General features: G+C 40.0%; 1 protein-coding gene across 2 annotated transcripts in view; it reads left to right on the top strand.

The window, feature by feature from the left end:
• The window catches only part of JMJD1C (jumonji domain containing 1C), a 179,283-nt gene extending 154,116 nt beyond the window's left edge, over positions 1-25,167 (top strand). For both annotated transcript variants that reach the window (XM_066619792.1, XM_066619793.1), the window contains 16 exons: positions 1,307-1,508; positions 3,906-4,120; positions 6,874-7,026; positions 7,332-7,421; positions 9,407-9,534; positions 9,757-9,970; positions 10,598-10,809; positions 13,709-13,987; positions 15,482-15,650; positions 17,514-17,604; positions 17,807-17,937; positions 18,780-18,902; positions 20,853-20,992; positions 22,067-22,243; positions 23,772-23,903; positions 24,426-25,167. In XM_066619792.1, the coding sequence (XP_066475889.1) occupies positions 1,307-1,508; positions 3,906-4,120; positions 6,874-7,026; positions 7,332-7,421; positions 9,407-9,534; positions 9,757-9,970; positions 10,598-10,809; positions 13,709-13,987; positions 15,482-15,650; positions 17,514-17,604; positions 17,807-17,937; positions 18,780-18,902; positions 20,853-20,992; positions 22,067-22,243; positions 23,772-23,903; positions 24,426-24,515 (2,546 nt within the window). In that variant the 3' untranslated portion in view covers positions 24,516-25,167. The remainder of the gene's footprint in view (positions 1-1,306; positions 1,509-3,905; positions 4,121-6,873; positions 7,027-7,331; positions 7,422-9,406; positions 9,535-9,756; positions 9,971-10,597; positions 10,810-13,708; positions 13,988-15,481; positions 15,651-17,513; positions 17,605-17,806; positions 17,938-18,779; positions 18,903-20,852; positions 20,993-22,066; positions 22,244-23,771; positions 23,904-24,425) is intronic.
• The last annotated feature ends 2,130 nt before the right edge of the window (positions 25,168-27,297 follow it).

The following is a 27,297-nucleotide window of genomic DNA, read 5'->3' as shown; positions in this document are numbered from 1 at the left end:
TATCCTTCCTGAATCCCTTTTTCCACCAGCTGCTTCCCCGGCTAAAGTCCCTTCTATTGTTCTATGTATTTTCCTTCAGGCAGAAGTAACATGAGCAACTTTGTGGACTTGTGCACCCTATACACTGATCGTCAGTTTCAGAATCCATAAGAATCTAGGTCCTCTAGACCACAGCTTGTGGGTCAGATCCAGTACCCTTCGAAAACCCTCCCCTGCATGACCGGCGCTTACCATTCCGCAGGGGAGCCTTGACAAAGTGCCTTCATTCACCCCCAGTCATTGTCATGTCTAGCCACTTCTGCCCAGGAATCCAGGCACAAAATCTGCTGGGGCATTGGAGACCAGAAGTGGCTGGACGCAGTGATGATTGGGGGTGAACGGAGGTGCTTCATCAAGGCTCTCCCACAGAACTGTAAGCTCTGTCCATGCCTGGGAAGCCTTTGCAGACACGCAACTGTCTCCACTTTGGAGACCACTGATCTAGAATTTGGTGTGTAATATGGTCCAGAATGTTTCTGCCTAGGTGTTAGAGAGGTTTTTTCAGCACATATTTGGTTAGGAGTTAGGAGATGAACAGGTGTGTGCTTCTTCTGTAAATTAATGTAATGTAAATTATTTCTCAGGATCCTTCAAAATGTACTTGCTGCCAGGCTGTTCATGACCTTGTGATTTTAATGGATGGTTAAGTGGCATTCTTTTGTGGGTGCTTTTCCAAGGGACTAACTATTTCATTTGAATTGTGCATTACTGTTCTCATGCAACCTATAGGAAATACGGTCATGTAATATGTTGAGACATTTAATCACATTTAATGCATGTGCTTCTTTTGTGTTGAAGGTTTTCGAAAAAGGAATCATCAGTAATTTTATTTTGAACTTGTTTTGGGAATGCATTCACTTTTTTGAGTATCTGAAAGCAAGCCATATTCCTGTGTATACTTGGTATATTTATCTCATTACAGGTACATGATATAATTGTTTCAGTTGACCTTATGCAGACTCATGGGAAGGATGTTCTTGAAATTATATTTAGAGTAATGCTCAGTTTTTTCAGTTCAGTGTTAACCTAGTACATTTTGCCAATGTTATCATCCTTTCTTACAGGCACACATTATAGCTTGTAATTTATAGGGCACATTGACTGCAGTATGAAAATTATTAGAAAATTCAAAATGGAGAATTCCTCCCTGGTTTTTCAGATGTTTACATTATTAATGGGTTGACTTTCTAAATGATGGACTCTTGTGGTCTAAATACTCTGAGTTGATATGTCCTTTGCTTTTGCTAAAAAGTTGTCATTCTTTCAGCTGGCATACCTCGTTCAGTATTAAAGGACTGGCGTAAAGTAAAGAAGTTGAAGCAAACTGGAGAATCCTTTTTGCAGGATGATGCCTGCTATGAAATAGGGCCCAACTTGCAAAAATGCAGAGAATGTAGACTCGTTAGAAATAAGAAAGGTGAAGAATCTGCTCATTCACCAGTATTTTGTAGATTCTACTATTTTCGCCGGTAAGTGGGGTGGGGGGAATGAAGTGCCCAGATTTATCCCTGACCCTTTCTCCAAGTGACACCCTTATTTTTAAAGAGATGCAATTTGTGTTAGCAGTTCACCACTATAATGGAGCTGTGTAAAACCTAGGAATGTGTTTGAAATTAGGGACAGTTTCCCCCCTAATTTGATTAAGACTTTGATTAGGTTGGAGAGCTGTTACTTTTTCAGACCATCGCCTTTGGCACTTTGGCACATTTGTGTACAGATTTCCCTTTTATATGAAAGCCAATTCATGTTAACCCAGTTTGGAATTTCCCTCATACAAATATGAAAATTTATGATGGAGGCAGTAATTTTTATTTTAGTGAAATCCCAGAGATGATCATTGGGGCTAAACAGGGCTAAATTCAATTTCTTAACTGGTTTGTTACTTGAACTTCAAGGAGCTTCATTTGTCAGAGGTTTATTTTTAATAAAAATGTTCTATACCATGCTCTGCATAATAATGCTTCATGTGTATGTAACTCTGTGCATCTCCTTGCCGTGCTGAACAGTTTTGCCAGTGGAGATAATAGATTGTGGGGAATTATTACTGCCTTTCAGGGAAGACTTAACAAATTACTCTTTCCCCCTAGAAACTACCGGGGGGGGGGGGAATGCAACTTGCTTTATCTTTGTGACATTAGCAACCATTATACCAATTTCCTGATCAGTTGTGCTTGTCCAGCAAATTGCATGTCTAAGAAAAAAGCATAAGGATCCAAGGTATGGGTAAGGTTTATGATTGCTCTTGATTTCACAAACTCTCCCCATCTGTCATGAGAAAAGCAGCAATTTGAGGTAAACGTGAAGAAGAAGTGTAGTGGTCAGAGACAAGGGTCCCAAGGAATGAAAAATAGGAAAAGCAAAGTGGGCCTAATTCAACTGGGAAGGGCTGTAACCAACTCTGACCATGCTTCCATGAACATTCTGCTTTGAGTGGTATCTCACTGGGAGTATTCTAGGATTGGTCTTGCGTTAGGAGTATGTCAGCTCCTACATAGTAAAAATAGTAGAAATTTTCCCTGCCAACTGAACAAGCACTTTTTAAAGTGGTGTGTTTCTTTTATATTTAGCAAGAGGACAGCAACTGTTTCTGTTTTTCCAAGCATTGTGTCTTTTCCAGTTGCTGTTGCTAGTATGTCCCTTGTGTTTTTTTCTAGAATGAGTCTCCATCATTTTTCTTTTTTTGTATGAAAGCTGCTTTGTGAACTCTTTTTTGGTTAAGAAGTGGTATATTAAATATTCTTATTTTAGGCACCTTCTGGGGAAAGTATCTGAAAAAATTTATCAAATAAATATATTCTAAATTTGAAGATGCTTTCCACAGTTGAAAGTGAAACATTTGGACTAGGTCCTATAATGTGTTTTAGTCTGTGGCTTAAAGACTCAAGCAACATTGTTAATGTTAAAACAATTATGTTTTAAACTCAACCAGTCATGAAAGCCTTAGTATGTTTGAATAGGTTTTCTTTGTGCTCTTTTTACCAATCATTCCACTTTGATTATGAGGACTCAGATTGCTCCAGAACATTACATCATGAAAGAATACTTATGGTGCAATCCTATCCTGCACTGGAACAGGCAAGCCAAGAAGCTTGCGCTGTATCCAGCACAAGATAGCAACCATAAGCGGCTCAACCAGAGCCAAGGGGAAACATTTCCCCTTACCTCCGGGTAAGGGCCGCTGGCCCCTAGCCCCTATGGGTCTCCTCAGACTTGCGCCACCTCTTGAGGTGCTCAAGGAGAGCGGAGGAGTTAAAGGAGCGGAGCGAAGTTCAAGGAGAGCGGAGCGGCTTGAAGTTGCTTCGTTCTGTCTGGGAACAGGAGTTGGGATCTGGCATAACTGCCAGATCCCAGCCCCACTTACCTCCCACCTCCCCCGCCTACCTTTCCTCCTTGCGTCCGTCCAGCCAGGCCGACATAACCCACGCAGAGGAAGCCAGCGCAGAGACTTACGTCAGCCTCTGCAGGCAGGCTTCCTCCTGAGGAGGTGCCTTACAGCACATTTGCAACCCTCCTGGGCCAGCTCAAGGGACTTGCGCCGGCCAAGTCAAGGGCAGGATTACAACCTTAGTGTATGCACCCTTCTCTGTCACATGAACTCAGCATATGTGCTAAATTTCAATTGGTTAAAGATGAAGGATTCCCCGAAAATAGTCATATGACTACTCTTCACTCTTAGTTTCCAGTAGTACCTCTTTTACTTAAGAGAGTGATTCAGGAGGTGGGGGATGAGGTGAACAAATGTGTGCATTTGGAACATTAGACAGCCACAACAATGGGTACATATTTGAGGCATGCTTGACTCCGGCATGTAGCTAAATTGTTCATTATTGTGGACCTTATCTAAGAAACTTGTTTATTTTTTATAGGCTTTCTTTTAGTAAGAATGGAGTGGTTAGGATTGATGGCTTCTCTTCTCCTGATCAATATGATGATGAAGCAATGAGTTTATGGACACATGAAAATTATGATGATGAAGAAATTGACTTGGAGACTTGTAAATATATTTTAGAGCACATAGGTGACAAATTTTGTCAGTTAGTGACATCTGAGAAAACAGCAATGTCCTGGGTCAAAAAAGATGGTAAGTCTATCCAGCTTTTTCTATGCGAATATTGCAACTGCATTCACATATTAGTATACTCAGTTTTTTATATGGTCCAAATTTCATGTTCTTCCTTGAACTCCCCAATTTGTCCTGAAATATTATCTCACTGAGTTGGATCCAGACCTTGTTCAAGTTGAAAGCAGATCCATTTGTGGATGGTGTCTCTGTTTGATTTTTGGCAATTCCCCTTTCACTTGTAACTCTCCGTGCTGTATCTCCATTTATAAGTCCTCCTGCTTTCAGATGCAACTTATTTAGGGGGACTACTGTGGGGACTGAGGGCAGGAAAGTTTCCTGACAGGTTTTCTGAGGGCTTTGGAGGATTTTCCTCCTACTAAAATGACTCATCTGAAGTGACTCATTTGAAGCTCTGGTCAACTTCTAGAATGAGGAAATGACCATGGCACAGAAAGCTTCCAAACAACCTCCCTGGATTTCATCCTGTTGGGGAATTATAGGTCAGTCTCAAACCTTTCATTTCTGAGATTCTCTGACTCCTTTTCAATCTGGCTCCAGGACTGAAACTGTTCTGATAGATTATATTCATTGGGGACTCAGCAGGAGATTGTGTCCCTGTAAGTCTTGTTTGACATCTTAGCAGCATTTGACATCATCAATCATGGTGTCCTTCTTTGGCTGTGCTGTTCCTAAGGGACACTGTTTTGCAGTGGTTCCGTTCCTTCCTGGTCAACGGGTCCCAGAAAATGTTTCCTAGGGGACGGACTCACTGGCAGTGCTGAACAACACTGGCATTTGGCACCTGGGGCACCACAGGGTTCCATCTTATTTTTTTAATATCTTTTTGAAACAGCTGGGGGAATCATCTGAGGATTGGAGGTGGTATCATCAATATGTGAAGAATATCCAGCTCTATTTTTGTCATCTAATGCTGGGGAGATGGTTGAAACCCTGGAGCACTGTCTCAAGACAGTGAGGTTCTGGATGTGAGCTAACAATCTGAGATTAAATCCGAGCAGAACAGAGGTCCTCCTAATTTGGAAATCTATGATGCAAATATTGGATTACTGGCCTGTTGCACTCCCTCTGCAGGAGCAGATCTGCAGTTGTGGGGGGGAAGATTTGGTCATCCTAGACTCTCCACTGCTCTTTGATGTTCAGGTGGCAGCAGTGGCTGTGGGTTGTTTACCCAGTTTAGGCTGCTGTTCTGTATTGGCTGCTAATCTGTTTTTGGTCCAATTCAGGGTGCTGGTTTTAACCTTTAAAGCCCTATACAGTCCAGGGCCAGGATATTTAGGGAATTGCCTTCTCCTTTATGTACTTATGTATGCTGCCTCTGGTGGAGGCTAGGTGGAAAGCCACAAGAAGCAGGATCTTCTTTATGGTGATGCCTTTATTATGAAACTCACTCCCAACAGGATTAAGATCTATCCTCTCCCTGTTAGCCTTTTGACACAGGCTGAAGGCTCTTTTCTGCATGACGTTTCTTTCATAATTGGTTGCTTCGGGGTTTTGCGGTTGCATTTTGTTTTAATGTTTATTTTTATGATTATTGCACTTGATGTTTTGTTCCTATTTGCCATTTTATTGTGTTTTCTCCATTTTGTACATTGCCTTTAGCACTCCATTTATTTTGGAGAGAAAGAGAAGATATGTCATTTAAATAAATAAAATACAAAACTGTTTTATGGGAAATGGGATACTAAATTTTTGTAGAGATGCGGCTATAGTTAGATTTCAACATGTGTAATTAATATTGTTGTGTAATGGTTTTAATCTATTACTAAAATACAACACCAATGTGACAAAATTGTGTTTTGGCATGAAATGACCGGGATGCTTCCTCACTTACTTCCTTCAGAAGTTTTGTCCATGAAGTCTTCAATATTTTGATGCAGTATTTAATATTGCAGTCACTAGGCAATACTAGGGGTATTTTCTTTATTGGATGAAGTCATCTTGTCTAATAGGATTGGAAGAAAGCTTTTTTTTCCTAAGTAAAGCCAGTTATATGTTTGATCACATTAAAAACCTCTACTCAGGGCCCAATCGTATCCAATTTTCTAGCGCTGGTGCAGCTATGCCAACATGGCGTGCACTGCATCCTGTGGTGGGGGAGCAGTTATGCAGGCCCCCTCAAATTAAGGGGAGGTTTGGTCCTTTACCTTGAAGCTGCATTGCATCAGCACTAAAAACTTGGATAGGATTGGGCCCCTAGACATCCTCAACCAAGGGGAAATCTAGCCATGAATCTATCTATCCTAAAGTTCTCAATCTAGCCGATAATCTGTTTTCCTCCTTTTTATATGCCTGTATTTCCTTGTTATGAGACAATTACTGGAAAATAAAGGTTTTATGAATAGCTCACAAAGAAATATTTTCAAAACAAGAGTTCAATACATCTTATACCCTTTCCATTAGCTTGGAACCAAGAATAGCTTCCATAAAAGCATAAAACTTGTTTTTTGTTCAATTGTATAGTAAAGTGAGATATTGTAAATCCTAGAAATAAGATTGTTTGTGACCACCGACTGGTTTCAGAGTGTTTCCTGGGTACTTGATGATTATAAATTTGGACAATTTAAGAACCCCTCCCCAATCCATCAATTCCCTCCAAAAACGCTTATGTTTGTTGTCAAAAAATTTTCCCAGTTACTTTAAAGGAAATAATGACTGGCCTGTTTGGCTGAAATTTCATTTTTGTGCTATAACTTTACAGATGCTTGCCTTTAAATTTCAGTACTTGGTTTTCTGTTTACTCTGTATTTCAGCCAAAATTGCTTGGAAGAGAGCAGTCAGAGGAGTTCGAGAAATGTGTGATGCATGTGAAGCAACTCTGTTTAACATTCATTGGGTCTGCCAAAAATGTGGATTTGTGGTCTGCTTAGATTGCTACAAAGCTAAGGAAAGAAAAAGCTCTAGAGGTTAGTGTACTGTTGTAAGAATGAAGGCATGCTTAGAAATTTTAGAATTGCTTGTTTCAAGCTTTAGCTTGGTTTCTATTCCGTTGAAATAGCATGCAAAGTTGAATTGTCATTGAAGTTTATTCATCTTTGTCTCGTTAAGCAAACTTCATTACCCATTTTGTTTTTCTTTGTTATGAAAATGTTGTACAGTGTGTCTTAAATAACAAAAACCTCAAAAGTATGTCTATAAGCTGTACTTTTAGAACGGTGATAGTATAAATGTATAAAACTGTGAGTGATTTGAACCATTAACATCCTTACAGATAAAGAACTATATGCTTGGATGAAATGTGTGAAAGGACAGCCACATGATCACAAACATTTAATGCCAACTCAGATTATTCCTGGATCTGGTAAGATCACAAGAAACATCAAAGGTGGAATTTACTTAGCTTTTCCCTCTGTGTGTAAAACTCACCATAGAGGTTTGCTTGATCATCATTTTTTAAGTTTTGCATCAAGGGTATTATCAATTTAGAATTGACACTAGGGGATTCATAGCTAGAACTATAGACAAAGTTTGGAGACAGTGATGTCTCCAGGTATTCACAACAAGGTATTTCACAACTGTCCACGGAAAATTATTACTGCAGATAATACTTCAGTGTTTCCTATAGCAAATATGTAGAGTGTGAGTGATTTGCTTAAAATCCCAAACTGTGCTCCACATTTCCTAAAAGCATCGCAGCTAACTCACAGGGGAGTCACGGAATGTCCCTGGCAGCCTCTTCTTCTCAGCTCTCCCAGGCACTACCATCTTGGATTGTGTGGGATCTCTCTCAATTCTCATGAGATAGTGGTGCCCAGGACTGCCGGGAAGAAGAGGCTGCTATAAAATAAAGCACCAGGAACACAGTAATTTTGGGAACTGCTGGTCTAGACTTAGGGCCCAATCCTATCCAACTTTTCAGCACCGGTGTGACTGCAATGCAGCCCAAAGGTAAGCTCCCATACCTTGAGGAGGCCTCTGTGACTGCCTGCCCACCACAGGATGCAGTGCATGCCCCACTGGCATGGCTGCACTGGAAAACTGGATAGGATTGGGCCCTTAGACTACTCCTGTTTTTAATGATTTTAACTTCAAGTGTTTGACTACATTTTTAAAATTAAGTGATGGTTTGATTTTGTAGTATTTTAATAACATTTTTGTTATATATGAATTGGATTGTTCATATAAGCCTCTTTGGGAGCCCATTGGCTGAAAAGTGGGAGAAACAGAATAAATACTGTATTTATATTTTAAAACACGTGAGCGTGTGTGATTTACATTTACATGTGCATTGTGGGAAAGTGAATACAGATGTGCACCCCTTATCGACCTTCCTGCCAGCAGCTGGTCGCATATGCAAAGGCCACCACTGGTCAAGAGGTCACACACCCCCAAGCCTCTTAAGTTGAGGGGAGCACTGCTCCCCTTGTCACTGGAAGCTTTTCTGAGCCTCTGCAAGGCTCAGAATGCCCCAATAGGACGAGAAACGTGATTTCCAGTTTCCTGGAGGAAACTGGAAGTTCCATCCCTTGCACAATTTGGGCATTCTGAGGCCTTGCTAAAGGTTCACAAAAGCCTCTGGAGGCGAGGAGAGGAGAGCTCCCCTCGCCTTTGGAGGCTTCGCATAGTGTAAAACCCCGCTTGATGACAGGGATGCCAGTCCACATTCCTGTTAAGTGGCGATCGATTATATACAGTCATATTTGCTGCATAAATGCAGCTGTCATTGTCACAATATCTATGCCTTCTACAGCACAGACCTATGCATTTTATTCAGAAGTCCCATTGTATTTAATGGAACTTACTCTTGGGAAAGTGTGCATAGGATTGCAATGATAAAGGAGTACTGAGAAAACATGAAGCAGCAGGTCACCATGGCTTTGAAATGTTGGATGCAGTGTAGAACAAACTTTTTTTGCCAGTAGGCATTCTTTATGCCTTCTCTCAGTTAGTATGTCCTGCTCTTCTCCATCCTTCCCCATTAAAAGGTCTGCTGATGTATAAGGTTCTCAAATATTGAAGTTGTGTAGAATATTGGTGGAAGACAATGTCAGTGAAAACTGACATCATTATCTGATAAATTCACAATAAGCACAGCTCATTTCAGGATTTTATTTATAAATTTGTATCCAGCCGCCTTGTCCTGAGAAGACAGATCTTTTTTAACCCTGTATTATAGATATGTGTTGATATAGGTAAACTTGTTCCCCAAGCCCAGTCTCAAAAAGTTGTCCGTTTTCTTTAGTTTATGAAAATGGATTTAATTTCAGGTTATCCACATCAAGATACAGTATGTTTCCATTGTACATGGAAGAACAATTCATTATTTTCTTTATTCATATCTTATAGTTCTAATGGAACTTCTTGAAGCAATGCATATTCTTAGAGAGAAGCATGAGATTAAATCTCATTGCCAATGTGTCAGCAAACAAAATTTACAAGTTGGCAAATTTTCTTCAATGAATGGGGTGTCTCAGGTAAGGCCAATTATGGAGCTTAGTGTTCAGATATACCTTTGTTAATGTTTGCATAGTTTTCCAAGGCACAGTCTAATCCACAACTGTGTGCTTATGCCCTACTGAAGTGGTGCTTGAGTGTGCTGTTTGAAACATAGTGCACTAGCACTATATTGGTGCCTTCAGAATAATCACTGTTTAAAATATATGAAGTGGTTAATTTGAATTGTTCTTTCCCTACAGATTTTACAGAATGTTCTTAATCACAGTAATAAAATTTCCTTGTGCATATCTGAGTCCCAACAACAGAAAACATCTCAGAAATCTGAGACAAATGGCAGTACAAGTCCAGGGAGTGATGTCAGCATGGACAGCAAGTTAACTCCACCTGAATCCCAGTCACCATTGCATTGGTTGGCAGATCTAGCAGAACAAAAGGCCAGAGAAGAAAAAAAAGGTAAATAATGGGATATGTCCATTTAAAAAGTAGATTTTGTGTATAGGTTTATCTGTGATGAGAAATGTCCAGCTCAGTTAATGTTTGCATATTGTGGTAATGTTTAGTGTTAATTTTTAACATTTAGGAAACCAGCATGAAATATCAGAGCTTTCTTCCCTTGCCGGTAAATCTCAAGATCTGCTTTGTGTCTGGCTAATGACCATGTTTATCATTAATATCGAAGAAAAATGTATAATGATGCAGACTTCCCAATATAAACAATTCTTCCTGTGTGTATGGCATTGGCAGCAATGAGCCGCAAGGAGCAGAGAGTCCTTCCAGGATAATAAGATGCATTGGTCTTCCCTTGTAGCAAGGGCTAGCGGTTTTACTTGGAAGGAGGAAAGTAAAGTGCTAGTAGGCTCTACTCTGCTTTTCAGAGATTGAGTGAGTGCCCTTTTAGCTGCCCAGGCTCAAATTACTGAACATGGCTGCAGAGCACAAACCACCCACTCTATTTCATTCTTTGGTGTCTATTGAGGCAGACCAGTGCTGTATTGCTACCAATATGGTATGTAGTCTGCCAGTTTTCTTCGTGTTTTTGTATCATGACACAGTTAAGGAGATGAATCCATTTTGTTTTAGAAAACAAAGACTCTCCTGTTGGAAAGCATGCAAAGGAAGAGCAAGACCAAGACCGTTCAGAATCTCTTAATTACAAGATGTCAACTTTGTCTCAAAATAATGAGCAGGGTTCAACATTACGAGACTTGCTGACCACTACTGCTGGCAAACTACGCCTTGGCTCTACAGATGCTGGCATTGCTTTTGCTCCAGTTTATTCTTCAGGAACTGCAGTGAGTTTGTTACCAGATGTCTTGCTTTGAATGTGCTTGAATGATAGAGGCTCCATTACTTAGCAATTTAATGCAACAGCATTCACAGGTTGACATTTTCGCAGGCCAGAATCCTAAAATGTACCTTGGGCATGCCATATCATAAACTGTTTTGAAACTCCCTTAGTTTCAAAACTTCTAGCTTTAGAAAATGTTTGCTATCTGTTTCTGTTTTCGAAGCATCTGTCCATGGCTACATGTAAACATATGGAGCAGGGAACTGTATGCATTTTCCTGGAAGAAGTTAACTAGTTTAATAAGTTTGAACAGTAGCTATCTAATTGAATTTTGAGAAGCTGTGTGGGTGTGTAAATAAAACATTCCTGGGCAATTCACTGAAGTGTTGCACCATTGTAATCTCAGTGTTGTTGCACGTATCAAATTCAGTAGGATTATGCTGCTTCAAGCCATTTCTGCCCAATGTTGCATATATGCAACAGGGATCAAATGTGTACATCTGTGGCTGGGCAGAAATAGGTTAAAAATCTTTCAGTGTGTGTCTTAAAGGATTATCACACATTGTTCATGTGCTATTTGTTCATCTGACATCCTTCTGAATTTACCCTGTGGTTAAATCCCCACATTTATTTAAGGGGAATTATGTTAATGAAAGAAGCAGTGCTATAACTGCAGGTGATTGTTAGTACAGTACTACTATTCTGAGTATGTGCATGTAACAGGAAGAGTTAAAGGGGGTGGTGTCAGTCTTCTGTGTCACAAAAATGCAGCAGATCTACTGCTGTGTAGAAGGAATGTTGCAATTTTATATGTCACAGTAAGCATTAAAGTAATGACTGCCTGACATGACAAAGAGATCCATCTGGAGGTGCCCTAGGTTATCAGTGAATAACTGTTTTTTGAATTACCGTATTTTTCGCTCCATAAGACGCACCTGACCATAAGATGCACCCAGTTTTTAGAGGAGGAAAACAGGAAAAAAATATTCTGAACCAAATAGTGTAATAAAATATTTAATAAATTATAACAGAATAACATTTGGACCATGTAAAGTGAACAGCAGTCAACAGTGGCATTAAGAACCTTTATCACTGTCATTAACAAATGGAGAGACTTAAAGGTTTGAGTACTCTAGTTTTCTGGAAACCTCAAGAAAACATCGCTAGAGTCAGAATTTATGAAGCTCACAAAAGCAGGTGCACACAAATAGGGGCTCACATTATCTTTCTGCTACAATGATGTTCTGCCAAATAACAATCCACTGGGCCTCGTGCCTGCTTAAGGCTGATCAGTCCCCCTTGTGCAACTCACCAGTGCAGCAAGCAAAAGTGAGTCCAGTTCTAGTCCACAGATGCCAAGTAAATCAGTCCCATCAATCAGAGTTGCCAAATCAGAGTCCAGAGCCAGTAAGCCAAATTACAGTCCAAGGTCAGGTTCCAGGTAGGTTAGTCAAATCTGTCAGGGTATCCAAGTCCAGTCACAATCCACAGTCAGATTCCAAATTCAATAAACCCAGTCAGTCTCCTCTCCTACCTCCAACCTGCACTCCTTCAAAACCCACAAACCCTTTCTGCCTCAGGTACTCCTTATATCCCTGAGGGCCCTATTGCCTTCCAGTGGCTGCAGCTGTGCAGCACACTCTGCTGGATGCCCAGGCCTTACCCTTAAAGGGGCCACTGCTGACACCACATCTACCTCCTCGCTAGTTCTTCCATGATTCCAATACAAATGAACAAGTGGAAAGTCCAACCACAACTTGAATTCTCAAGACACAACAAACCTGTGGATTTATGGTGATTTACCTGGGGCTTGTGCAATAAGCAAACACTGGCATTCTGACCAAGGAGACAGTTTTTCCTTTGTGATTGGGGGGGGGGGGGCTTACATTCAGATGCTGGATGAGGTGAGTGAAACTGCCCCTCCCCTGCTGTGTGAGTGTGGGGGGGGCAGAGCATCTGTGTGTGTAAGAGAAGGGGGCAGCCTGTGTGTGTGAGAGAGGGGGGAAAGTGTTTGTGTTGCAGAGAAGTTGTGATGCTCCAGGCTGGGGGGGGGAAGAGAGAAGCTGTGATGCTCCAGGCTTGGGGGGGAGAAGAGTCTGTGATGCTCTAGGCTTGGGGGGGGAGCAAGAGTCTGTGATGCTCCAGGGTTGGGGGGGGAAGAGAGAAGCTGTGATGCTCCAGGCTTGGGGGGGGGGGGAGAGAGAGGCTGTGATGCTCCAGGTTTGTGGGGCAGAAGAGAGAAGCTGTGATGCTCCAGGCTTGGGGGGGGGGAGAGAGGCTTTCCTGAGAGTAAGCCCCCTGACTCTAATGGGACTTACTTCAGAGTAGGCATGCACAGGATTGGGCAGCGAGACTGCCACACCACCCACGCTTTCCTGGGAGTGAGCCCCAGTGACTCTTACTTCTGAGTAGAAACGTGGGCTTGCGCAGCAAGACTGCCACCCCACCCACGCTTTCCTGGGAGTGAGCCCCACTGATTCTGAGACTTACTTCTGAGTAGGCTTGGGCTCCCTCCAGCGCTGCCACAGTCTGCGCGGGCGCTGAGGGAACACAGGAGCCCCCCAGCCAGCTCAGCCTCTGACTGCCCGGGGAAGCTGAGCAGAGCAGAGCAGAGCGAGTGGGCAGGGGGCGGGGCCAGGGCCGGGGCGGAGTTTTTGTTTGTTTGTTTGGTTTGGTTTTTTTGCAGTATTCGCTCCATAAGACGCACACACTTTTCCCCCCACTTTTTGTGGCGGAAAAAGTGCGTCTTATGGAGCGAAAAATACGGTAATAAAACTGGATATTCCCGCATTGAAGGTGCAGTGTTATTTGATTGCACTGTTTGCTAATGTAATGCCTTTTCTGTTAATGAAATGTTTCCTCTTGAAAAGATTGCTTAAGTCCTAATTTTATTTTTCCAATAGAGCAGCAAAGGTGGAAGGACTATGCCAAACATTCTTGATGACATAATTGCTTCAGTTGTAGAAAACAAGATTCCACCAAACAGAACATCTAAGATAAATACAAAACTTGAAGTTAAGGATGAATCAAAGGATGATAGGAAAACAATTACAGATGATTGCAGTACATTGTATAGTGATGTTCCACATTCTTGGATCTGTGATAAGCATGTTTTGTGGCTTAGAGATAATAAAAACAGCAACAACTGGAAACTTTTCAAAGACTGTTGGAAACAAGGGAAGGTATGTATCTAACCACACTTCAGAAAAAGGTTGGAAATCTGATATACTTAAATTTCAGATCTCCTGTTTTGAAAGATATAAAATTAGTTTAATCAGTGTTCTAGTGGGTAGCAATCCAGGATCCCATGGGTCAGTTTGGCCTGAGACTTGCCACTACCTGACACACAATTGAGAGTTCTCCAACATCACAACATATGCCTTGGAAGGAACCTAAAAGTCTTATACTGGCATGAAAGCTATTTCAGGTGAAGTGAGGGGAGAGGAAGGAAGATCAAGATTATACACTGCAACCCAAATAGTGGGGAGTTGCTCTCAGTGTATTGATCTTTTTCATGGAATAGTCTTCATATTGTTTAGCTTTGTAGCAGTTATGATGAAAGTGGGGAGAAGAATCTTTCTCTTCCTTTCTCCTCCACTTGGATAGTACCATTAGAACATAAGAACAGCGCCTCTGGATCAGGCCATAGACCCATCTAGTCCAGCTTCCTGTATCTCACAGTGGCTGACCAAATGCCCCAGGGAGCACACAAGACAATAACCATTGAAGGACTCTTGTTCTGTATTGATAGTATTGACCACCCATTGCTACATTTTAAGATGCTGTGTATTAATAAAGGGTGATGCAGAAGATCAAATCAACTTTATTAATAAAATCTTAAATATGATTTGAGCTTGAGATAAGCACACTGATAAACATTTTAATAGGTCTGCACTTAATGTTGAATAAACAGGGGTATCGGTAAGTTAAATGATTGCTGTTCAGATACTTTGTTAAGCTATTGTTGTTATTGTTATGAATGTTTATATACCACAATGACTTATGGCAAAAAACAAATGTTACCCTTTCAACAAAAACGTGCCAAGATTTATGTAAGTTTACTTTTGAGCTACTAGTTTGAGAGAGCACTGGTTCTTAATGTTAGTTGAAGTCAATTTATGCTTCCAAAATATAGTAAATTATTATGTGAGTTTTGATTATGCAGATAATGCTTGTCAATAAAATCCTTAGTTCTTAGTTAGAAGACTAAGAGATGTCCCATTTTGTTTTCCTTAGTGGTTTAGAGAGTGAGTTTGAATGTTTTAGAAATCAGAGAGATCATCTTATTACAGATGTTTTGGCCAAATAACTATTTTCAAATTTGTCTCATTTGAATGACATCATAAGCAATATGAGAGTGCTTGTGAAATCAAACAAGTTATATAAGTAGAGGTGTTTGAAAATGGTGGTGTTTTACTCAGACGTAAGCCCATTGTGATAAGTAAGTTGTAGGCTGTAATCCTATCTTACCAGAAACAAACACCTCTAGTTCAAAAATCCGTTTAAACTGTAAAAATTATGTATAGTTCTTTTTTTAAAAGTTATTTCTCATTTCCAAGCAAGGGTACAGGAGACATTTAAATTTGCATAATATTTATTAAAGTAAATAATAGAAATGAAGCATAAAACTAATGTGGTGTTTTTGCTTATTGCCACTTTTTTGTTTTACTTTGCAGCCTGTATTAGTATCTGGAATGCACAAGAAACTGAATTCCAGTTTGTGGAAGGCAGATTTTATTAGTTCAGATTTTGGTGACCTCAAAGCTGATCTGTTGAATTGCAAAGACAGCATTACTTCAAGCGGCAGTATCAAGGAATTCTGGGATGGTTTTGAAGAAGTTTCAAGTAGGTCATAGCTTGTATAAGATTTCAGCTGTTTGAACTATATGCTGCAAACTGAAAATTAGACAACCATCAGGTGGTGTATAGACTTCATATTTCATGCATTTTGCTATAGTTAGCAGCTTTCCTGGAAAATCTGATTTTGGGCAGGCCACTGTGGGACACTTGTATGTGCTTAATTCTATTCCACTAAAAGTTGTTTGACTTAAAATGTTTTTTGGGGGACTGATTTGTGCCCCTAAATAAGATAATAAGGCTGCAAACCTAAGCACATTTATGTGAGAGTAAGCTCCATTGAACATAATTGGGGTGACTTCTGAGTAAATATCTATAAGGTTGTGCTATCAAGCAAATAGGCCTCAATTAGTGTTCAGGGCAGTAGGTTGTATCCTAAGAACTTTTTCCATTTCTTCAAAGGGAGGCTGTTTTTGTCAATCTCCCCCTTCAATCCTCTACCTCCGCAGCACAGATTGCAGAGAGAGCTGCAGAGGCAAGAGGGGAACAGCAAATGGAATCATGCCTCCCCTTGCAAGAATGGAAGATGTTCTTAGGCTATGACCCAGTAATAATTTTGTAACAGTATGAACTCCTTTATGTTGAAATTGACGCGTACTCGTATCTTGACTGCACTCGTGTGCATTTGTCTCAACATATGAACAAACGTTTTGAAAAATAAATAACAATTGGAGTCACTGATGAATTCTGCTGAAAGCATGGGTGCTGAATCAGTAATAGTAGTCAGAATTTTGCAATATCACAAGATACAAGTATGCCCCCCATCCACAGAGGGTTCCATTCTGGAACAGAACCCCCTGTGAATAGCTGAATTCATGGATATGGGGGAGACACCCTCCCACCTTCTGGAGGCAAGGGGGGTGCAGCTTCCCTTGACTTTGTAGGGTCTTCTGAGCCCCGCAGAGGCTGTGCACATCCGACCACAGCCTCAATGGATCTCAGAATGTTAGTTAGATTGAAAAACCGTTACTTCAAGTTTCGTAAAACCAGAAGTGATGTTTTATTGCGTTTTAAATAGTTCCCCGTATCCGCAGATTCAGCTGTGGGGGGGTGGTGGTTCTAGAACGGAACCCCTGCGGATATGGGGTCATGCCTGAATTTTGTGTTAATAGCAAAATTCAGACTACTATTACTTGATTCAACACCTATGCTTTCAGCAGAAATCATCATTGACTTCAATTGTTACTTTTTAAAATGTTTGTTCACACATTGTTGAGACAGATGTACACAGGTTCATGTCAAGGTGTGGGTGTTATGTTAAAACCGAAGGTAATATCAATCTAACAGTCATTCGGAGGCCCACATAGACTATGAGTGGACACACGTGACCTCTGCGGAGCTCAGAAGACCCAGCAGAGGTGAGGGAAGCACAACTCCCCTCACCTGCAGAGGTGGTGCGCTGGAGGGCCCACAGATCCAATCCGTGGTTAACTGAAACTGCGGATATGGGGCCCCCCTGTACTTTTTTCCCCTGTAGAGGGGAAAAAAATGATATTACCAGACATTCAGATGTTGAGAGTCCAGAATTAAACTAGATGTATTAACCTTTCTGTTCCATTTTGTGGTTTTTACATAAGTCTAAAAAGTTTAATCTGTTTCTGTGGCTGACAATTTGAATAGGAAACTAATTTAAATTTAAGTGCAATATGAATTGATTGAACAGTACTGAAACAAAATGTTAAAGCCATAAATGTGAGGTAACTAACTTTTTACTGGTGCTTTGTAAATAGCAACCTGTGTATTTGAAGGATCAAAAAGATGGTGTATCTCTATATGTAGTTGTTCAAAGCACCTATTTTTCTTCCTTTGACATGAATTACTTAGCAGATATACTCATTTGTGTGTTTGCAGAGAGACAAAAAGTTAAAAATGGGGAAACAATAGTACTTAAGTTGAAAGATTTGCCTTCAGGTGAAGATTTCAAGACCATGATGCCTGCCAGGTATTTTTATTTCGTTCTTTGCCTCGGCTTTTTGTGTGTGTGTGTGTGTGTGTGTGTGTGTGTGTGTGTGTGTGTGTGTGTGTGTGTGTGTGTGTTCCCTCAAGTATTATTTACATTGCTACTATAAAACTTTATTTTCTCAGATGTGTGTGTGTTCCCTCAAGTATTATTTGCATTGCTACTATAATCTTTATTTTCTCAGATACGAAGATTTACTAAAAAGTTTACCATTGCCTGAGTATTGTAACCCAGATGGAAAACTTAATTTGGCTTCATACTTGCCAGGCTTTTTTGTACGTCCAGATCTAGGGCCAAGATTATGCAGTGCATATGGTAAGTGAAATAATCAGTAATGTTTGTGTCGGGTTAGGGGATTATGTCCTTGTTAGAGAACATTATTTAGCCTTTGTTAAGTAATTGTGATAGCCACTGCCTAAGACAAAAGTTAGGTTAAGCATTAAGAAGAATAAAAAGATGGGATAATGTCAAAGGAAGACCAGCATGTGACCAAAATATCCAAATACCTGAATAAGTACTGTACTTGAATTTGAATTTTATCAGACCAGTGCTCTTGGAAGTTCAGTTTTTTATCTCAGTTATTACTGCATAAGTAGATTTAACAGCAAAGACCAATTATCTCACAGGGCAGGTTTTTCATTAGTTTCTAAGTTGCAGTTTAATTCTGAAAACAAATTGATCCTGTTTATAATACTCTAGTATCTACACTTTTTGCTGACATCTGGCCAAATCAGCAGGACTGTGTGTGTCAGGATTTTTCTTACATTCAGTTTTTAAAAAATCTTATCTAATTGTAGATGTCTGTACTTTCATTGACCAATTCAATCTTTTTCCCCCGTTAATCTAATGTTTTAAATCTAACTTTTAATCTAAATCAAGTAAGAATTCATAAGAAAACAGTTTACAGATCTGTTTATGAAGCCATTAAATGTCTTTCAATATGATTATTGTTAAAAATGGGTGGCATTCAAACTAGCACTAGCACACAGGAACTCCTTTCACAAACAGGGGCTTCCTCCATGTATAAGAGCATCCCGTTCATGGAGGAAGCTTCTCTTTGCAGATGGAACAGCAGAAGTGCTAACTGGATGCCACACAGAATTCACATACTGCTTTTCAACAACAACAAAAAACTTTATATATTAATTTTGAAAAAGGTGTAGCTGCTGCTAGAGACCATGACATAGGAACTACAAATCTTCATATTGAAGTGTCTGACGTTGTGAACATCCTTGTCAGTGTTGGCATAGCAAAAGGGAATGGAGTTCTCTCAAAATCAGGTAAATCAGAAAACTTTATTAAACGGGAAATTGAACCAGAAGTAAGACTGTGTGCATTTAAAACTAGCACAGTGCAGTTCTGGTTCAGATGAGACAACATCCAATTACTTCTGATGATAAGAGCATCTTACAATGAGCTTTGGGTTTATGTATTCCTCATCCCTTCTCTGCTCCTCAGGAGGAAGAAAAGTTTTAAGGCTTCCATTTGAGGTCTTCCACAAACCACGGTTCCTCATTCTGTCTGAATGAGCAAGCCCAAGGCTCTTGCCTCACCTCTCATGTGTTTGAACTGGAACATATTCATTATGTTCATGTTAGAGTGTTCACTATAAACAAATAATGAATTATGTTTTGCCTTTTGATATCTAAACCAGTGGTGCTCACAACCAGTGGTACTCCACCAGTGATACTTGAGATGGTGTCCAGTGGTACTCGCAGTACTCCCAGACTCCTGCCGCTTGGCAGTGAGACCAGCAATGCGACATGACAAGCAGCAATAGGACTCAAAAAAGTCCTCCCATCTGCGCTGAGCCTCTTACTGGTATTTGTTGCGTGTGGCCTCCCAATCCAGAAGTAATTAGCAATGACATTATTGCCAAATACTTCTGGTGGTACTTCCAATATGTGGACCATGCGAAGTAGTGCAGCAGGGGACAAATGCTGAGAAATGCTAATTTAAACTATCAGCATCAAACTAGGGTGTTTTTCTGCATGGATAATTGTGATTGTAACTACATAGCCTAGTAGGTGGTGACTGTTATGCAGGACAGCAATGATAAAGAATAGGTTCATGTAGGAATCCACAATTCCATAAATCTATGTTAGGGCCCAATCCTATGGGCCCGTAGCACCGGCACTGAACTCCAGTGCTAGGTGTCGTAAAGAATGTTTATGGCACCGCAGGAGGAGGGGCGCCAGGCCAGTGCTGGAATGAAACCAGCTGGCAGTAAGTGGCACCGCCAGCCAGCGATGTGGCTGTTTTGGAGTGGGGGGAGGGGCCGAGGCAGGTATGGGGTGGGACCGACAGAGGCCTCCTCTGCCAGAGCCTATCCTCTGTGTTGAGCTGAAAAGCCCAACACGAAGGTTCTCAGGTTTGCACTGGCAAAATAGCTGGCGCAGACTTGAGTAGCCCCATTCCAGGGCCTGCGCCCTTATCTGGAGAAGACGATGAATATCCCCTTCACCCGAGAAGACTTCCAGCGGCCTCCATGGGGCTGCTGGATTCAGTGGTAGCCATTTTCACACCGCTGCTGCACCCGGTGGCTCCAGGGAGGATAGGACTGGGCTGCCTTTCCCAGGGTTATCTGTAATATCTGTTTCACTTGACAATTTTTGGTGTGATAAGCTTCATAATTTGGTACAGTTAATATTTATGTTTACTAGTTTTGAGCCAGGAATACTGACACTTATTTTAAGTAACATTTATAACAGTTCTCTCTGTTTTATTATCTTAACAAATGAAAACACATTTGCTCGCCCTCATCCAACCCTCCCTTTTGTTGTCAGATAGAACTGATATACCTAAGGTGAGGGAGGCCTGGTTTGGACATTCCAACAATCATAGTCTTGTTGGTTGTAAACAAGCTGACAAGCCTGCATGTGCCTACCTCACCTTTCCTCTCCCCTAACATACAGTTTCCCACAATATCCATTGTTTTAGCAATCTCTGCATACCAAGACCAAGATGTGTCTTGATAGCCTGGTGTGTTGGGATTGCTTATCTCACATTGTCCCAGTTTGGATGTCACTTCCTGCTTTATTGTCCACAGTTTCTTGTTTCTAATGCAGCTGACCCCTAAGGGAAGGAGGGGGTATTCATAGTCCTGTTTTATGATCCATCAAGACAGTGGCTTGCTTTGAATAATCTGAGCTATGCCAGAGAAACACAGTGCCCGATGTAAATCATGTCTTCTCCAGCTATGGAATATGATTATATTTGTAAATTCTCAGGGGTATTAAAGAAGTTTGAAGAAGAGGATTTGGATGATCTTCTAAGAAAAAGACTGAAAGACTCAAGTGAATTACCTGGTGCTTTGTGGCACATCTATTCTGACAAGGATGCTGACAAGATAAAAGAATTTCTCCGGAAGGTTAGCTATAAAATTGGATGTATATTAATTATGTAGAATTGAACTTTCAAAATTAATGTCTGTTGTGCCTTACCTCAGAGCACAAGATCCAGGTGAATCTCTCCAATTCAAATATAATGAAGCTGTGAATATTGGTTTAATTGGTTAAAAAAATTAGCTTGTACCCTGCTACATAGAACCATTGCAGCAAAAGATATATGTGCAGATAGATATGGCTAGAAACCAAGTGGATGGTGGGTTCATGTAACATTTTCATACTCTGAGATAAATGTGATGCTGTACATACAGAAAATACAGTTTGGAAACTAGTCGTATATGAAGCAGCCCTCAATGTTTTCAGGTTTGTTTATAGAAAGTTCCATTGTTTTTAGATTGAGTGGGGTCATTCCATGTCAAATTATCATACTTAATATTTTTCTACCTCACTTTCTTAGATTTTTGATAAAACTTAATGATCCTATGTAGTTTTTGAAGAAATGCATTTTTTAAAAAAAATTTAACTCGCAGGGGAGAAAATATATATTTAAGTCTATTTAAGTCTAAATTTTCAAAATTTTATCAAAAAATTGCTTGCTAGTGATACGTTTCAACAGTATGCAAAGGAAGCTGTCTTTAGGTTGACTTGAACTCCTGCTGAGTTTTATAGATTTCTTTTACATTGGCATGTTACCTCTGGAGCTTATTTGGCTATTTTTCTGGCTCTATTTGTTTGCTTGATATATTTGATTGTAATAAAAAATATTTAGTATTCCCATCTCTTTGAAGGGACTATCAAGGTGGCTTTTGCCTTTTTGGTTTAATTTTTTTTGTCTATGTATTTTAAATGATTGTGAATAAGATATAAAGTGCCTTTGAGAGCAGTCTGACTCCACAAAATAAGCTCACTATTAAGTATTTTTATTACTTTTCCAAAGGTTTTGAAATATACAAGTACCATTAAATTTTAGAACTCGTATGTAGTAAATTTTAAATTATAGTAGTAAAGTATTTTAAAGGGCGACCAATGTCTTTCTATAAAGGTACCTATACATGGTTCCTTTTTGAATATAAAATACTATTGTGATTGTATTACAGATAGCAAAGGAACAAGGCTTGGATGTTTTACCAGAGCATGATCCAATACGTGACCAGAGCTGGTATGTGAACAAAATACTTCGTCAAAGGCTTTTTGAAGAATATGGAGTGAAAACCTGTACTCTCATTCAGTTCCTTGGCGATGCTATTGTTTTACCAGCTGGAGCACTTCACCAGGTATAAAAGCTTCTTTTTGATACCCCTTTTCTAAGCTCCCTAAAACAGTGGTCCTCACACTTTTAGCACCCGGACCCACTTTTTAGAATGAGAATCAGTCAGGACCCAATGGAAGTGATGTCATGGCCAAAAGTGACATCTTCAAGCAGGAAAATTTTTAACAATCCTAGACTGCACTCCTACCCACAATTACTTAGGAGTAAGTCCCATTTACTATCATTGTTAAAAGCATATACATAGTAGTCTGTTAAAAGTACATATGTGTAACATTTCCCCAAATGCAGTCACATACCATGGGAGCATCAAGTCTAATATATTAAAAATAAAATATTGAAATGAATGGGGACCCACCTGAAATTGGCTCGCGACCCATCTAGTGGGTCTCAACCCACAACTTGAGAAATACTGTCCTAGAAGATTAAAATTGCTAGGAAACATATTATCTTCCTGTTTGCCAAGGTGACGTCTCATCGTTCTCAATGTGTTAGATCTAGAAGTTACATACATCTAGTTACATACAGTAGTCCTTTCGTATCCGTTGGGGGGTTGATTCCCCCCCATGGATGCCAATATCAGCAGATACTGGAGTCCCTTTCAAAAAATAAAAAATAAAGAAAATAACCTTCCCTGTCTTTGCACTGTGAAATCGTGCCAGCTGCTGGGCAGTCTTCTGCACTCCTGTAAGCCATTTCCAGGTTATGCAACCTCACTCCCTTGGCCCTTGCTTGCATCACATGACCCAGAGTGTCCTACAGGAACAAGGGGCTTGCACTGGCCTATCTCTTGCTACTGATTTTTACTTTAAAAATTGTTTTTTAAAAGGGGAACCTTGCATTCACAAATGCCGAACCTGCGGATAACATGGATTCACAATGGTTTCATAGCCAAAAAATATGTGGTATTAATACAGTAAAATCTTGGTACAATAAAAAGGTTCCTATTTTGAAATTTATAATCACAGTACATTTAGTTCTTGCCCATCAAGATTTGCCTTACCATTTATGGTAAGAATCTGTAGGCCAGTGTTTCTCAAACTGTGGGTCAGAACCCACTACATACAATTGGTTGCAAGCCAATTTCAGGTGGGCCCCCCTTCATTTCAGTACTTTATTTTTAATCTCTTAGACTTTGATGCTGCCATGGAATGTGTCTGCATCTGAGGAAATTGTTACAGATCTGTATTTTTAACAGGCTACTTATGTAAATGCTTTTAATAATGATAGTAAATGGGACATAATCCTGTGTAAGTGTGGGTAGGATTGCAGTCTAGGATTGTTAAAAAATTTCCTGCTTGTTGTTGTCACTTCTAGTGATGACATCACTTCTGGCAGGTCCTGACAGATTCTCATTCTAAAAAGTGGGTCCTGGTTCTAAAAGTTTGAGAACCACTGCTGTAGGCCATTCTGCAGGCTCTTGGCTACATGTAAACAGGAGGTGTCAGTAACCTGAAAACTCTCATTGATCTGGAAGTTGTACATCATTTCTTGTCTGTCAAGAATTCAGAATGTGTGTCTTTTTTTATACACAGGTACAAAATTTTCATAGCTGTGTTCAAGTAACTGAAGACTTCGTGTCCCCAGAGCACCTTGTGCAGTCATTTCACTTAACACAAGAATTGAGGTTGTCAAAGGAAGAAATAAATTATGATGATAAGCTGCAGGTAACAAATCAGTCCTTGTCATAATTCCATTCGTTATTAAACTGCATTTTGTTCCTATGTGATTGTTGGAATGAGTTGGAATGAGTGTTCAATGAATATGTGCCAGTAAGAATTTCAGGTGTGATAGTTTCACTGTGACCAACTTGTTCAGAGCATTTCTGTACCCAGTGTAAGAAATAGATATGTCTTGGGCTTCTGGTTGTTCTCCCTGCTTTCCCCTCCTTTTCCATTGCCACTCTTTCCAGAATGTAAGCATCATATAAGCCAGCCCAGTAGAGTCTCCTGCTGAACTGCTTTTCCTCTTTCAATCTGGGTATCAAGAGAGCCAATATTGTGCTTGTTCTCTCTAAACAGCATGTATGAGCCGAAAAACTGTATGGCTTTCATGCACAGTACAAACACGCTCATGTGAACCAGACCAGTGTCTTTTCTTTCATTATCCACCCCCACCACCCTATATGCCTTTTGCTACTTTGCAAAGTGCTGTGGTTGTCACTCATTTCAATAAATTTATTTTTACAGATTAAAAATATCTTGTATCATGCAGCTAAGGAAATGGTGAGAGCCTTGAAGATACATGAACATGAAATAGAAGATATAGAAGAAAACTAATTGTATACACTCTCCCCTCTTTTGGGGTTAAAAGATTATTTTTTTTCTACAATGAAGAGTCTGCTCACTAATATAAGCTGCACGAACCATCAGTGCCAAGAAAATATGTTCATTGTATTTACTTGCTACTGACACTACAACAGAAAAGCTTCTTATCACAGCCGTTGTGATTTGAACTTGTAGGGTTTTAGAAAACCCTTAGCAGCTCTCTGCTGCTGTGTATTATAATGTAAAGGAAATTTGCAAAATGTCAAAGATATAAGATGTATTTATTTTTGGAAAAAAAAAAGAATTCTATGCTCTATTGTTGATCAAATGTAAATGTGATTTGTACAGTTTGGTTAAAATAACTTGGATATTTTTCACTACATTTGAGACAGTTAACTGTGAGAGTAGGACACAAACACCAGCTATTGCCTGCATTTGGGATATTGCTGAATCCGCACAGCAGTCATGTCATGATTTGAAAATTACTGCCAAATAACTGTAAACTTTGTACAATATAAAGTATATAAAATAGATATTACAGACACTTCAGTATTTTATTGAAGCTATTCAGTGTACAATGAAACATTTTCAAAAAGGTGTAATTTATTTAAAATTTGTCTCATTTTGGTAAAATTTATGTGAACTTTTAAAGCTTAATATTAAACTTAATATGCTATGTAAATATATACATATATACATTCAATGATGTATTTTTTTAAAACATTGGCTTGCTTTAATTTGTTAAAAGTGAAAGTGTTACACATGCTTTGTACATTGAAAGTTGAAAGGGGTTTTACATTTTCCATTAAAAGGATTTTATCAAATGTTGTCTCATTGTGTGTGTTTTTCGTGTTTGTGGCACATTTTGTTAAAGATGCACTTGTCTGAGTCATTCATTCATTCACAGTGGTTGCAGATGTCTCTGTAATGTTGACTATTGTAAAAGACTAGATTGTTGTGTGTTTAATTAGTGCTGATCGTTCTGCCCTCTCCAGGTTTCATACGAAACTGCTCACATGTGCCAGAGCACAGTTCGACTGGCTGAGCCAAAGAAAGTTTATCTAATGAAGAATAAAAATAATTAAATCCTGTCTTGCTATGTACTGTCTTTAATTTACAGTTCTTTAAATACATGAGCTATAGAATGTAGAAACCTTGACTACTATATAGCGTTCAGAAAGGAACACTGCATTTGGGTGGATGCTCAAAAATTACAACAGTAGACCTCTAACAGTTTCATAAAAATTAGTTATGTAGAAGTACACATTACAAACAAATAAGAGCTTAATTTTTCACTTCATTTTTCCTCTTAGCTGGTAAGTCCAAACTGTTTGGTTGGTTTGGCTTGTATGGAATTTTTCTAAAACAAGGTTCATAATACTGTAGCATATGGAGATCAATAATAATGGCCTTATTCCAATTATACACAAAATATGTATGTATCATAATTCTGATCTATGTTAATATACTGAGATACTTGCTTTAAGATATTGTGCTTTAATCTCAACCCTACATTTAATTGATTACATTTTTGGCTACATTTTATATTTATCTGATAGAGATGTTTCCTAATGTTCAGATGCTGGTATCAGTTGACTTAACTGCACCAGTTATTTAGGGTGCAGTCCAGAGAGAGATGGGCCCAGGAGTGTCACAAATGTGCCGTAAAGCACATTTGTGCCTCTTTTAGAGCAGTCTGAGCCAGCATATGGACATGCACTGGCTCTTGGAGGTCAAATCTTGGGCGGCCTCGGAGGGGGTTGCAACCAGCCTTCAGCACCTTAGGCCGGATCCTAAGCCCCCTCCCAGCCAACCCAGCATTACACTGGGCTGCTTGGATTTGCATCAGGAATTTCACTACCACAGATCTGAGTAGCACCACTAGGATGGCTGACGTGACACAGAGTAAAGGGATAAATATCCCCTTATTCCAAGTTGGACAGCAGCCACCTCCCAACCACTGCTGGATACTTGGTCTGCCTGTTCCAACTCTGGTTAGGATTAGGCTGCCTATCAACAGCTAAAGGCTCCAGAACTGCCACCGTGAGTCTAAAGTTTTCATAAAGATGTATATTAAAGTGTGGAGTTTGGTAAGATGATCATGACATGACCGACTTATTCAGACAATTACTAGTGAGGCTACTGTTACTGAGCTGGATTTTCATGGTCTCTCTGGATAGCTCTGCGCGTTACCTTGCAAAATCTTGACTTCACATTGCAAGCCTTTAAAGGATGTGGGAAGATTGTAATCTTTAGATGTGTGGACGATGGGAGTCAAGAAGGAACCTTCTACCCCCTCCTTACATCACTTCAGACTCTTAAGAATATGTTGGAGGCTCATGGAGAGCAGAAGGGGGGAGCATCCATCTGGGTGAGAGTGAAAGGAAAGATCAGGGAGATTGTGTTGGCAAAACTACACCTTGTGTTCATGATCTTTGGCCCTGCGTTTTTTGTTCTTTTAAAAAATTAAATTGTATCTGGGGAAGACAATCAGCATTAGGAGCATGGGGATGAGGTTATTTGACTCTCCTTGGAACTGAATCAAAGCAGGGAGGTTGTTTCTGGACTGTGTGTGGAGGGGGACTGGCTTACAGCCTAATCCAGCTAGCGGGACTGCTGTGGCATCCTGAGCACAACAGGGCAGCCAGTGGGAGATCCTCAGAGGAAGGGGACATTCATCCTCTTCCCTCGAGTAAGGGAAGCAGTTTCACAATGGGGCTTCTTGACTCTGCGTCAGCTATTTAGCCGGCGCAGAGTAAGGATACCTCGTGTTAGGCTTCGGATCCAATGGAGC

This window comes from Tiliqua scincoides, chromosome 3, assembly GCF_035046505.1.
Source record: "Tiliqua scincoides isolate rTilSci1 chromosome 3, rTilSci1.hap2, whole genome shotgun sequence".
NCBI lineage: Eukaryota > Metazoa > Chordata > Lepidosauria > Squamata > Scincidae > Tiliqua > Tiliqua scincoides.
Note: the sequence above shows the minus strand (reverse complement) of the source record. Positions and strands in the feature narration are given on the sequence as shown.